Source organism: Podarcis raffonei, chromosome 9 (genome assembly GCF_027172205.1).
Source record: "Podarcis raffonei isolate rPodRaf1 chromosome 9, rPodRaf1.pri, whole genome shotgun sequence".
NCBI lineage: Eukaryota > Metazoa > Chordata > Lepidosauria > Squamata > Lacertidae > Podarcis > Podarcis raffonei.
The window spans coordinates 66,245,372-66,258,045 of record NC_070610.1 but is presented as its reverse complement, the minus strand read 5'-3'; the positions used below and the strand labels follow the sequence as shown (position 1 = coordinate 66,258,045).

Sequence of the window (12,674 nt, the reverse complement as noted above, 5' to 3'; positions counted from 1 at the left end):
TGGGGTTTACAAAATGGCAGCCAGGCTCCAAAAATGGAAATTGCACGGTTGGTTCTTGCGGCAGCAGTAATGCAAACCAAAAGCATAAGAATAAAAGCAAAAAATCATGCCATTGCTTGTGTGAGTCGTCCCCCGTGAAACTGTTTTGAAATTTGCCCCCCCCCTGCAAAAAGAGAAAGAAATATGCATTCAGTGGAATGCGACTAGGAAAACAATGCATTGCTACATTGGGTTAGACCAGTGGCTGGCCCTCCAAGTGTTCTTCCATCAAGCTTCAGCCACCATGACCAATGGTCAGGGATAGTAGGTGTTGTTATCCAACAACATCTCGATGGCCATAGGTACACCACCCTTGATTTATACCAGACCAATTCAGGAGGAACCAATGGTTTTCCTGGAATACTTGGGACCTGTATTTTCTTCCTCCAATCTTCTGCCTTGGCTGGATCACTGTAAGCAATAAGAAAGTGACAGGAGGAGGGCATGTGGAGGACCACAGGCTCCCTGATGTACCTAAACATTGTCTTCCAACAATGGTTTCCCAGACTCAGGTACTTAGAGGCACGAAAATATAGGCGCAAACTCCTGGGAGTCCTGGATGCCTGAGCACCCACAAAAATTCCCCATGAAGGGGCCAGGCAACCACAAATTTTGGTGTCAGGGCCATGCACACTGTATAGCACCCACAGTCGCGGGGCCAATCTGGCACTCCAGCATGAAAATATGGCCTTCATGAATATTTTGCTATCCTCGGTGCCTCCGTCAAGTCTTTTTGAAAATCCAATAATGCTAGTGGCCATAGCAACATCGTTGGCAAAATTAGTTCTGCAGATCAATGGTGCATTGTGCGACCATGTGCTTCCTTTTGTTTGTCACCTCTGCATTTAAGTGCTTGTGATTACTATATCTGTACTATTTCTTAATCATTTATTCTGGGGCGGGGGGGAACTTTCTTTAGTATGGATAACCATTCTCTTATGGGAGGAAATAGCAATCAGCCCCTCCCCGCACTTCACTAACATCATCTGTCATTCCATCTCCACCTTTATCTGGATTGAGATAGCCTGGCCAGTGTCATCCATGCATTGATAACCTCAAGTCTGGATTAATGCAATGTGCTCCCTGTGGGGCTGCCCTTAGGGCCTGGTCCAGAATCTCTGGCTAGTGCAGAATGATTGGGGGCAGATGCCCATCACCATAGGACACCTCTGCCAAAAACTGTCTGTCCAAATGCTATTGGTCTGAGTTCAAAGTTCTTATGTTGATATAGAAAGCCCTAAACAACATGGGCCCAGGGCACCTGAGCCCCTTTACCCCAGCTTGACTCATCTGGAGGAGTGCTGTTCCTTGCTCCCCATGTTAGAGGACCAACTAGGCTGTCATGAGCTGGAGTCAGGTGTAGGTCAGCAATGAAACAAAAAAGCACCCAATGTCAGTGAGGTTAATTCTTCATTCAAAGAAACAAACCAGCTCATTCCTGGTGGTCACAGCAACCCTTCGCAGTAGATCTTGCCCCGATGAAGCAGTTGCAAGGACTGAAGTTCCTACTGCTCTCTAAGGCTCCTCCCCCAGTTCCTTCCCCAGCAGTCTAAGACTCTGTTGTATTTTCTCTCTTTGCTCCCCCCCCCTTCATTTATCTGCATTTTCTGGGAGTCCAAGGTGGAGAGCAGCTGGTTACAGCAGGTGGTGGAGACATCCTGGCTTCTTCACCAGTCTGACTCATCTTTGCCTCTTAGCCTCCCCCTCCTCTCCAGCCTCCTTTCTGCCTCTGATTCTGGACTGCCCTCTGTCATAGACTCCTCCTGCTCACTAAACCCTGTTTCCTCTTCAGCTTCCGACAACTCCTCCCTCCTCCCAGGCTGCTCCATCTTCTTCCTCTGACCACTCATCAATTGTCCCACCACCGGTCCCCAGGCTCTGAGCTATCTGCCCCTGGGGGTTCCCCAGCTGGTGCCTCCCACCATCCCTCTGCTTCCAGCAATTCCATGACATAGGCTCAGTTAGAAGGAAGGCATTTAGTGTGGATGGTTCCATTCTATGGGACACCCTTCCAGCTGAGATTCGACAGCCAATCCTCTCTTTTGACTTCCAGCTGACTTTTGAAGAAGGCATCTCTGAAAATAAAATGCCGAATTGAGAAACATCCAGGAACATTGGCATTTTCTTTATACTGGTCCCTCTCTTTCAGTATGGTCTACATTGACTGGCAGTAGCTGTCCAGGCTTTCAGGCTGAAAGTCTTCCCCAGCCATACCTAGAGATGCCAAGGGTTGAACCTAAGATCTTCAGCATGCAAAGCAGAAGCTCTGCCATGGAGCTACAGACCTTCCCTATCTGAGCCAAAGCAAAGCTGGGAGCAAAATAATGTTCTCCCGGAGCCTGGGAAGTCTAATTCAATATAGCTAATCCATAGTGCTAATACCACAATTAACTTCCTCTCATGTTGCTGGCTGCTGCATCTTCTCTGTTGCAAAATATTATACTGCTTGTAGCATCTGTTAAGGGCTCGTTTCCTACCCCCATGCAGTAACACTGACGGTCTTCCTTGTGTGAGTGATGGTGTGTGTGTGTGTGTGGTTTGTTGTTGTTTTACTATGCTGCCCCCAAGCAGATGGTGTCAAGGAAGGAGTCTGTACTGTGCAAGAAATAATGCTGACACCTCATATTTCTTCCTTTCCCCTTGCTTCTGTTGGTTTTGCAAAAGAGAAGTTAAAAAGTGGTGCCGTTAAGGGGGGGGAGGAAGTCAAATATCTTCAGAAAAAAGTCCATGCACCTAGGGAGGAGGAGACAATAAATACTCATGTAGACTTTTTGCTCTGTTGACTCACAGAGCATGTCATGTTCCAGCAGCCTTCTTACCTGAACAATTCCAAAACCCTTTCATAAGCAGGTAGTCATAGAACTGTAGAGTTGGAAGGTAACCTGAGGATCATCTAGTCCAACCCCCTGCAATGCAGGAATATTCAGCTGTCCCATACGGGGATCGAACCTGCAACCCTGGCATTATCAGCACCAACTGAGCTATCCATTCAGCCTATGTTATAATACTTTATTATGAGAACATAAGAAGACCTACTGGATCAGGCCAATGTTCTATCTGTCCAGTCTGGCAGTCTGTTTCACAGTGTCCAACCAGACCCCTGCAGGGAACACGCAAGCGGGACCTGAGCAAAAAAACCCTCTTCCCTTCCCTGTGGTGTCCAGAAGTATTTCTACCTCCAACCATGAAAGGAGACCATAACCATCATGGCCAGTAGTCATTGGCAGCCCTCTGCTCCATGAATTTGTCTAACCTTATTTTAAAGCCACGCTGGCCATTTCTGCCTAATAATAATAATAATAATAATAATAATAATAATAATAATAATAATTTATTTATACTCTGCCCATCTGGCTGGGATTCCTCAGCCACTCTGGGCAGCTTCCAACAGAACACTAAAATACAATAACCTATTAAACATTAAAAGCTTCCCTGAACAGGGCTGCCTTCAGATGTCCTCTAAAAGTCTGGTAGTTGTTTTTCTTTTTGACGTCTGGTGGGAGGGTGTTCCACAGGGCGGGTGCCACTACCGAGAAGGCCCTCTGCCTGGTTTCCTGTAACTTGGCTTTTCGCAATGAGGGAACCTCTAGAAGGCCCTCGGCGCTGGACCTCAGTGTCCGGGCAGAACAATGGAGGTCCTGAGAGAGTGAGTTCCATAGTTCAAATGTTTGCTGCATGAAGAAGCACTTTCTTTTATCTGTCCTGAATCTTCCAACATTCAGCTTCATTGGACGTCCCCAAATTCTAGTGTTATGATAAGGTTGTAAAGACTGCGGAGAGAATAATTGGATGCACTCTTCCCACCTTGGATCAAATCTATGCTTCCAGGTGTCATAAGAAAGCTGCAGAGATAGTGCAGGATAGTGCGCACCCCAGAAAGGACCTCTTTCAGCTTCTGCCTTCTGGAAGAAGGTTCAGGGGTATAAAGACTAGGACTAGCCGCCTGAGAAGCAGTTTCTATCCAAATGCGATTTTGGTTTTAAACACAGTTTAAGGTAGTCTCTATGGGAGTATATTGTATTCAATTATGGGATATCAGAGTTTTTAGGGGCTAACCAGGCTGGGATAGTTGGGATAGCAGGCGTGTTGGTTTTTGAATGTCTGATGTAGATTTTTTTTTATTTCATTGTTCTGTATGGGACAATGACAATAAAGATTATCGTATCATATCGTATCGTATAACAGGGTATTTACCAACCACGAACAGCTGGTATGGAGCTGCTGTCCCAACATTGGTTTCTCTCCAGCTTATCTGACTGAAGTAGGGTGAAGGTGAGGTCATGCACCAACAGAGCCCTTCTGATATTTCTGCCGGTACATCCATGCAGCTTTGACCTCACCCTGCCACACCACAGCCCCCATCCAGGTATGATGAGAGGGCAGCTCCGCAGTTATGGCCCACCACACTGGCCACTACTGGGACTTTATATAGCAGTTATCCCATTATTTCTCCATGGCAACCGTGTGAGATAAAGCAGCCTGAGAGTTTGAGACTCATCTCGTATGAGCAAGACTCTTAGGGTTGTGGGTTCAAATCCCACGATGGACAAAAGAGTCCTGCATTGCAGGGGGTTGGACTAGATGACCCTTGTGGTTCCCTTCTATGATTCTATGAACCAGTGTGCTTTGTGGCCTAGCTTCACTTGGGCTCCAGGTCTTCCCTCTAGAAGTCCAGTGTTGTAACCAGTGCTTTCCTTCTATAAAAACTGGTGCTGGCACTTACCATGATGTTGTTAAAGTAAGTGCTACACTTTTAACCAGTGGTTTTCTTTTAGGGGGTGCTGGTACTGCATACCCTTGAGTCCCATTCCCCCCCCCCCAAGAAAGAAAAGCACAACTGCACCACACTAGTTCTCTCACTTTTGTTAAGAAGCAACTCCCATCTAGAGGATTGTTGCGTGAAGCCAGTGTGCTGTTTGAGTGTATTCTATTGCATGCATTTGCAGCAGGAAATTTCCCCAAGGCTGCTTCCTCCCTCATGTACACAAGGCAGATGAAGTTGCACAGTGAACCGCATGGCAGGTTTACGTGATGTAGAAATTTCATTCTGCGCGAAGCCGAACTGACCTATGCAGGCACCCATTCATCCTTTGCAATGGATGGATTTTGCGTTCGTCCTTAGCGATGAGAGTCATTTGAAATCATCACTGTGGCAGTCTGCTATTGGGCGGTGTGTGTGTGTGTGTGTGTGGCAATTCTCTGCTTTATAACCCACAATCTTTCATCTTGCTTATGTAAGCGAAGGTTCCAATCTCCTGAGTTTGCGGCTGTCTTAGTGACAAGGAATCGTATTTCCCATTGCAAAATCACAGAATTTTGTAGAGCTGAGCCAAAGTGAAGGGAGGGGCGAGTGTATTTCGTTAACATGCTTGCCCCCCCCCTCAAAAGAGCAACTTGTCTTTATTGAAAGAGAGCCCAGTTACCCATCTGAGCTTTTTAGTATGCAGAGTGTGTAGCATATGGCCTGTGAATTTGACTAGACAATAGACTTTACCTGTTGTAATGGTACACAGAGATGCTTGTAGATTAAAAACAGAGTAGAAAGGACATAACTTGGGTAGAAAAGGCTTCCAGTTCTAACCTCACTAACTAGTCTAGAGAAGACAAAGGCAGCCATGCTTGCTCCTTTGTTCTCAGAGGGCAGATCCAAGGTGACTTCTCATCTTGAGGTTGAAAAGAAGAGTGTGAGGAGGAGGTTGTGAGCAGGATGCAACCAAAGACATTTTAAGCCTAATGCTAAAGAGATAGAAGGGTCGGCCAAGAGGGATAGTCCAGGAATCTGGAGGTCCCTCACTCTGTTTGTCTTAACCCTATGCCAACCGCTCTTCTGGAAGCTGAGTTGCACTCTGTTTAGCCATCTTGGGAGGCTGTGCTCAAAAGGGCACAGATGTGTTTGCAGTGGGGAAAATGGAATGTGTCCCCGTCACATTGGCAACCAGTGACAATTCCATAGTTTTCCACACTGCACTGTGATTATCAAATGGCCGCCATACACAACGTGGCAAATGGAGAGGTGATGCACATCTGGGATTTATTGCCAGCTGTGGAAGCAGAAACTAAGCCTGGGATTTATCACGACAAATTATAAATATCGTTACACACCACCCCAGTCTCTGAGCGATGCAAGGTTCCCAGAGTTCCAGGCACTTACCCAGGGTTTGATTTCCTCAGAATGAGGAACAGCAGAGACTGTGGTGTCTTTAGTATATGTGGTTTATTTGCACATATATACAACCTGAGCCTTTGATGGAGGGGCTCACAGCATTAACACCCCAAGAAGGTCTTGCCTCTCCCATAGCCACAACCTCGGATTCAGTCAGAAATCAGGCGTGGCTCTCTCTCTCTCAGCCGCCCAGTCTGCTTCTTCTTGCCTCTAGCTTCTTGCTCACATTCCGCAGCTCTGCTTTTGGACTTTCTAACTATCAGACAGTTGAGGAGGCTTTCTGTCACAGAGCCACTTCTTTGTTACCTTAATGATCCCTACCATTACCAAGAAACTTTTCTGGTTATTCCAACAATCAATTCCTTGTTGGATCCAGGAATTAGAAGGGACTCAGGCATGCAGCCTACCCTGCCCCCTCCCAAATAACCACACACATCACAATACAACTTTTGTAAAGGCATTTTGGTTTTCATTAGGTCATTTTGTGTCACATGGGATTCACCCACCTGACTTCACCCCATATGTGGCAGAGCAGCAGCTCATGAGGAGCCCTAATGTTTTTTTCTGGTGGGGAGGGGGAGCATGGCAGTAACTGCAAAAACAAGAGCACCCAGTTGGCCACAATGCCGAGTTGATGGTCACTGTTTAATTTATATACTGCCCTTCATCTGTGGATCACAGGGCGGTTTACAGTAATAATAATAATAAATAATAATAATAATAATAATAATAATAATAATAATAAATTTTATTTATACCCCGCCCTTCCCAGCCAAGACCAGGCTCAGGGCGGCTAACACCAGGTATAAAAACAATTGATTAAAATACAACTTAAAAACATGATTAAAGTACAACATTAAAATGCAGCCTCATTTTAGTAGAAACTCAAATCAAAAACTTTTTGGGGATAAAAACATAAAATCTTCACCAAGGTCAGCTATCCAGACTGGTCCTATGTGGGCCAGAAAAAAGCCAGGGAAGTTCCACCACAGAAGGAGAAAGGAAAAAGGAAAGAGGGGGAGGGGATCAAGTTGTAGAAAAATAACTACACAAAAATGTATCACGTAATAGCAAACAAAACAAAACACCTCCCTCCTTGATGGGTCAGCAATTGGGTGGGCACATTTTGGGTGTTGTTCGGGTACCCACCTATAGGGCAGTAACAAGTGTGCTCCCTGGTTTGTGGAAAGAATGCTCTGAGTTACTTGCAAAAGAGAGGCATTTTCACAAGATCACATCATTCACTGCGACGGAGCAGAGGAGCAACAAGGCATCGCGGGGGAATGAGCGTTCCGCGCCATCAGATAAGGCTTGTCTATGACAAGCCACATACCTCCTTTGTGCCCTTGAACGGAATTGCACACAGGGAAGGACATGTCATGGCATAAGAGCATTAAGATCTTGCCTCTCCTTCTTTGATGCCACAGATACCATTCACACTGAGCCAACTCTCACTTCCAATCATGTTCAAGGCTACTGTTCCTGCAGATGTGCTGCGGTTTATGGGGGGGGGGAATCTGGGTATTCAAGGACTAGTGAAAGTTCACTGGACTCTACCAGAACCATGATGGTTTCCAAGTCCTGGGGCTCCCTTCTCTTGGGATGAATGGATTCCAAGTGGTTGGAGTGCTGGACTTGGATCTGGGAGAATTAGGTTCAGATCCCACTTAGCCATGAAGCTGACCTTGGGTGCGAGTCACTGCCTCTCAGCCTACCCTACTTCACACGGTTGTTGGTTGGATTAAAGGGGGAGGGGGAGTTTCCCCAAAGCATAGTTTTAAAAAAGTGTACTAGGTTAATAATTTGGGAATAACAGCTAGCACGGGATAGATTTCTTTACTCTATTCATAGTAAGCATACATTGAAAGATTCGTAAGAATTCACTAAAAGGGACGCGGGTGGCGCTATGGTCTAAACCACTGAGCCAAGGGCTTGCCGATCGGAAGGTCGGTGGTTCGAATCCCCGCGATGTGGTGAGCTCCCATTGCTCAGTCCCAGCTCCTGCCAACCTAGCAGTTCGAAAGCACGTCAAAGTGCAAGTAGATAAACGGCGTTTCCATGTGCTGCTCAGGTTTTGCCAGAAGTGGCTTAGTCATGCTGGCAACATGACCCGGAAAAACTGTCTGCGGACAAATGCCGTCTCCCTTGGACAGTAAAGCGAGATGAGCGCTGCAGCCCCAGAGTCATTCACAACTGGACTTAACTGTCAGGGGTCCTTTACCTTTTTAAGAATTCACTATTTTACTACACATTATTAGCCCCTTAGATTCCAGGTATCTGAACTGGGCCGGCCCTACCATTGAGCAGAGTGAGGGGGCTGCCTCAGGTAACTAATGTTTGGGGGAGGAAGTTGCAATGGGGTGTTGAAGGACTGAGCTCTGTGTGCCACTCTGCCTACCTGCCCTGTTGCCCTTAGTCTGGCTGGCTTTTGCATGTGGAACAGCATGGGGAAGCATTTTGTCCTTTGCCTCAGGCTGCAAAATGTCTTGGGCTGGCCCTGAAAGTAGGGAAACAATGATTCCACATTTTGATCATGAACATGTGCCTTGAATGTACAGAAATTGTTGGCTGGTAGGATTTGCTTTCCTCCTTATAACCCCATAGCTTTTAAAATAATTGGCTGGTATTACCAAATGAAATAAGTTCTTTAGCAATTTGTCCTGTGGATTACAAATGAAAATTTAATTACAGCTGGTGCAAATCTTTAGCCAGACAGAAGGGTTGAATGTATATAATTTCCCATAAGCTTTGCTGATAGCTCAATCAGGATTAGATTTGAAGTTCAGTAGAAATACAGATGTACAAAAAAAGAACCAAAAAAACCCACCTTGGATGTATTTGTATAACCTCTATGGTGGGAAATGATCCAGTTAATAAATAACTGTTCAGTGTTTCCTTTGTTAACCATGTGGCTCTACCACTTTGATCTTCTAAGTGACCTTAGTTCTTGTTGATAGATTTAAAGGGATAGAATTGCCAGAAAATAAAGTACTCAATTTCTGCTGGATAATTTCACCGTTCACCTGGCAATTTCTTAAACACAAACAGAAAATTGGCAAACTTAAAACTCCTTGTTTTATGAAGCATTTGGATTTCAGGAAGGAACCTGTCTTTGATCATTCCAAAATACGTATTCAGGAACCATCCCCCCCCCCCGTTGGCAGGTTAGGTTACATGAAGGGATTTATCATACATAGGCTCATTTTAGACAGCTAACTCTTGCAAGGATCTTGTCTCGTGCTGATTGCAAAAGGCTTTCTTTGCGAGCTATTCCATCAGGAGTTGCCTTTCCAACAGAAAGGAGGGCTGAAACTAAATCAAATGTACAAATTCAACTATGTAAAATGCCATGGTCCAGAAACCCACAATGGTTACAGGCTCCCATTGTGATCTGCTCTTATTTAAAGCCCAAGGCTGCAGTTGTGAAAATCGTGTATGGTAGGCCTACCTCCCTGCCAGGGCCAGCTTACCAATAGGTGCTAGGGGTGTGGGGCACCCAGGCGCCGGGCTCTCAGGGGCACCAGGCCAAGAGTCCGGGGCCGAGATTTGGAGTCCGAGGATTGAAGAGCCAGGCCAGCCGACAGCCACTGCCAAGCGGAACAGAGCCCATTCGAGTGCCATAGGCTTTTCTGCAGGTGCTAAGGCAGCCAACTGGCTCCACCCACCAATCCTGGGATTGGCGGGCCATCAAGAGGCCCGCCCAGCGAACGCATGCTGCTCACACAAGGTGTGCAGCTTCCCTCCCCAGCCTCTGTGGGGATTGCTCTCCTCCCTTCACCCGCAGTGGCATGGGAGAGAGCTCAACAACTTTGGCCTGCCCCCCTTCAAAAAATAACATTGGGAACACTGGGCATATGCTAAAGACGGCCCTGCTTACTTGTACCGCCTCTCCTGGTATGCCCCGCGGAGGACCTTAAGGTCCACAAATGACAACACTTTGGAGGTCCCAAGTTGCAAGGTGGTTAGATTGGTTTCAACTAGGGCCAGGGCCTTTTCAGTACTGGCCCCAACTTGGTGGGACGCTCTGTCACAAGAGACTAGGGCCCTGCGGGACTTGACATCTTTCCGCAGGGCCTGCAAGACAGAGCTGTTCCACCTGGCCTTTGGTTTGGACTCAGTCTGACCCTTATGTTGCCCTCCCCTTATGGTTTTGATCTATGGGCTACTATTAAAATGAGGCTGCATTTTAAATTGTATTTTAATTCGTATTTTAAATTGCTTTTTTTTCTTCTCCTTTTCCCTCCCTGTTACGTTTTTATTATAATTTTACTGGATTTTTACTGTAATTTTAATCTGGCCGCCCTAAGCCCGGCTCTGGCTGGGGAGGGTAGGGTATAAATAAATTTTTATCATCATCATCATCATCACAAATTGGAGCACAGGAGTATTGGAAGCTGACTTATACTGGTCCATCTAGCTCCAGAGTTTCAGGAAGAGGGAATCTCCAGCCCCACCTGGGATTGCCAGGGTTTGAACCTGGGACTTTCTGCATCCAAAGTTGCTGTTCCACCACTGAGATGCAGTTCTTCCCCTTACGTTGCTTGCTTGTGTTTTCAATGAATTCAAAAGCAGCTTGAAACGCAACGAGGAGAACACTACATCTCATAGACTCACAGAAGTGGAAGGGACCTTGCAAGTCAATGTAGCAAGCTTGCCATTGCATCATCCCCGAGAATACATCCACTCAAATCTCTGCAGAAACATCTCCAGCAAAGGAGAACCCATCACCTTTTGAAGCAGCCTGTGTAGCAGCTTTTGCCATTAGGCTCTCTTAATATTTCACAGCACATATGTGAAAACAATGGTACCGAATTACAATTAACGACGCTCTTTGTGTTCCTGGATGGAATGATGTCCTGGGGAGGTCGTAGCAGAGGGTGACCGTGCAGTACTGCATTTAACCGCAGGACGTTGTTCTGTGTGAATAGGTCCTCTTGACTTGTGTTGTCATAGTGACTAAGATTAGAAGAAAGAGGGTAAATAATGAAGCAGGTGTGCCTTTCGAAACAGGAGCTGATTTGTCCTTGAGCCTTTGCCAAAGAGATAAAAGGAAGAAAAAGTAGCTACAATGCAATGCAAAATCGGTTGCTAATATAAATACATTGGAGGGAGAGGAGGGCATCCTTGCCTAAGGAATTAGCAAAAAAAATTGCACAAATGAATGCGAGTTGAGTTTGTGATAGGTGATCAGGCCATGGCTGTGGTACATGCCATGTTCTCATGTTTCAGATTCTCTATGCAAAAAGAAACTTCCTAGAAGCTCAGTACAGTGGTACCTCAGGTTACATACGCTTCAGGTTACATAGACTCCGCTAACCCAGAAATCGTGCTTCAGGTTAAGAACTTTGCTTCAGGATGAGAACAGAAATCGTGCTCCGGCAGCGCGGCGGCAGCAGGAGGCCCCATTAGCTAAAGTGGTGATTCAGGTTAAGAACAGTTTCAGGTTCAGAACGGACCTCCAGAACCAATTAAGTACTTAACCTGAGGTACCACTGTACTTGCAAAGATGAAATTGCTAGGGAATACTCTAGGAAAGGGACAAAACTGCTCATGTTCAGTTTCCTTTTTTGCCAAGAATGAGAAACTCTTACATTTTAGTTTTAATTGTTCAAGGACTACTCTTGAAAATTTTGCTGAAGCAAAATTCTTTAGGGCAAATTTCTGAAGGGGGGGCAACTGCACCCTAAAATGTTTGGAAAACCCCCCACAAACAACAAGTTCCAATCAAGTCTCAAAGCCAAAATAAAAACTCAAGAGAATTCAGCTCCGCCCTTGCAATTCCATCTTTGGGGCTGAGAAACGGTAGCTGTCCTGTGTCCCATATGGGAGCTGGAAATATTGATTGATTCATTATGGCCAACAATGCAATTACATTCCTTGGAGGACAAACTACTGCATAGAAATCCTATGACAGAGCGCTAAGAGGCAAGTCTAGAGGTCTCATCCACAGAAAATGGGGGAGATTTGAATACTCAATCAGGTTTTTGACTCAGTGCCTATGATCTTAATGCACAAGGTGGTTCTGTAAATGTTAGCTGCTCACTCTCCTGTTCCTTAAACAACCACATAGCCAAAAAAGTAAGAGAGGAAGAATCCATTCTCAGTCTACAAGAACCACCACAAATGTCTGAATGTTTTTACTGGGCGGTCTCTTTCCTTGAACACCCCTATAGCTGCTATCGTTGTCGTTCACAGGAATTTTTGGGCAGAAGCTGGAAGACACCGTCCGTTACGAGAAAAGATATGGAAATCACCTGGCGCCCATGTTGGTGGAACAGTGTGTGGATTTTATCCGGCTGCGGGGGCTGAAGGAGGAGGGGCTTTTTCGACTGCCTGGCCAGGCCAACCTCGTCAAAGAATTACAGGATGCTTTCGATTGCGGAGAAAAGCCATTGTTTGACAGGTAAGGTGGCGAACAAGCATTTCCCAGGGCAATCTGTTAACATTGGGGTCCCCAACATAGGATTGCAGA

At 46.0% G+C, this 12,674-nt stretch overlaps 1 protein-coding gene across 8 annotated transcripts in view; it reads left to right on the top strand.

Moving 5' to 3' along the window:
• Nucleotides 1-12,674, top strand: part of ARHGAP24 (Rho GTPase activating protein 24) — a 353,954-nt gene that overhangs the window by 310,158 nt on the left and 31,122 nt on the right. For all 8 annotated transcript variants that reach the window (XM_053404168.1, XM_053404169.1, XM_053404170.1 and 5 more), the window contains one exon: nucleotides 12,398-12,605. In XM_053404168.1, the coding sequence (XP_053260143.1) occupies nucleotides 12,398-12,605 (208 nt within the window). The remainder of the gene's footprint in view (nucleotides 1-12,397; nucleotides 12,606-12,674) is intronic.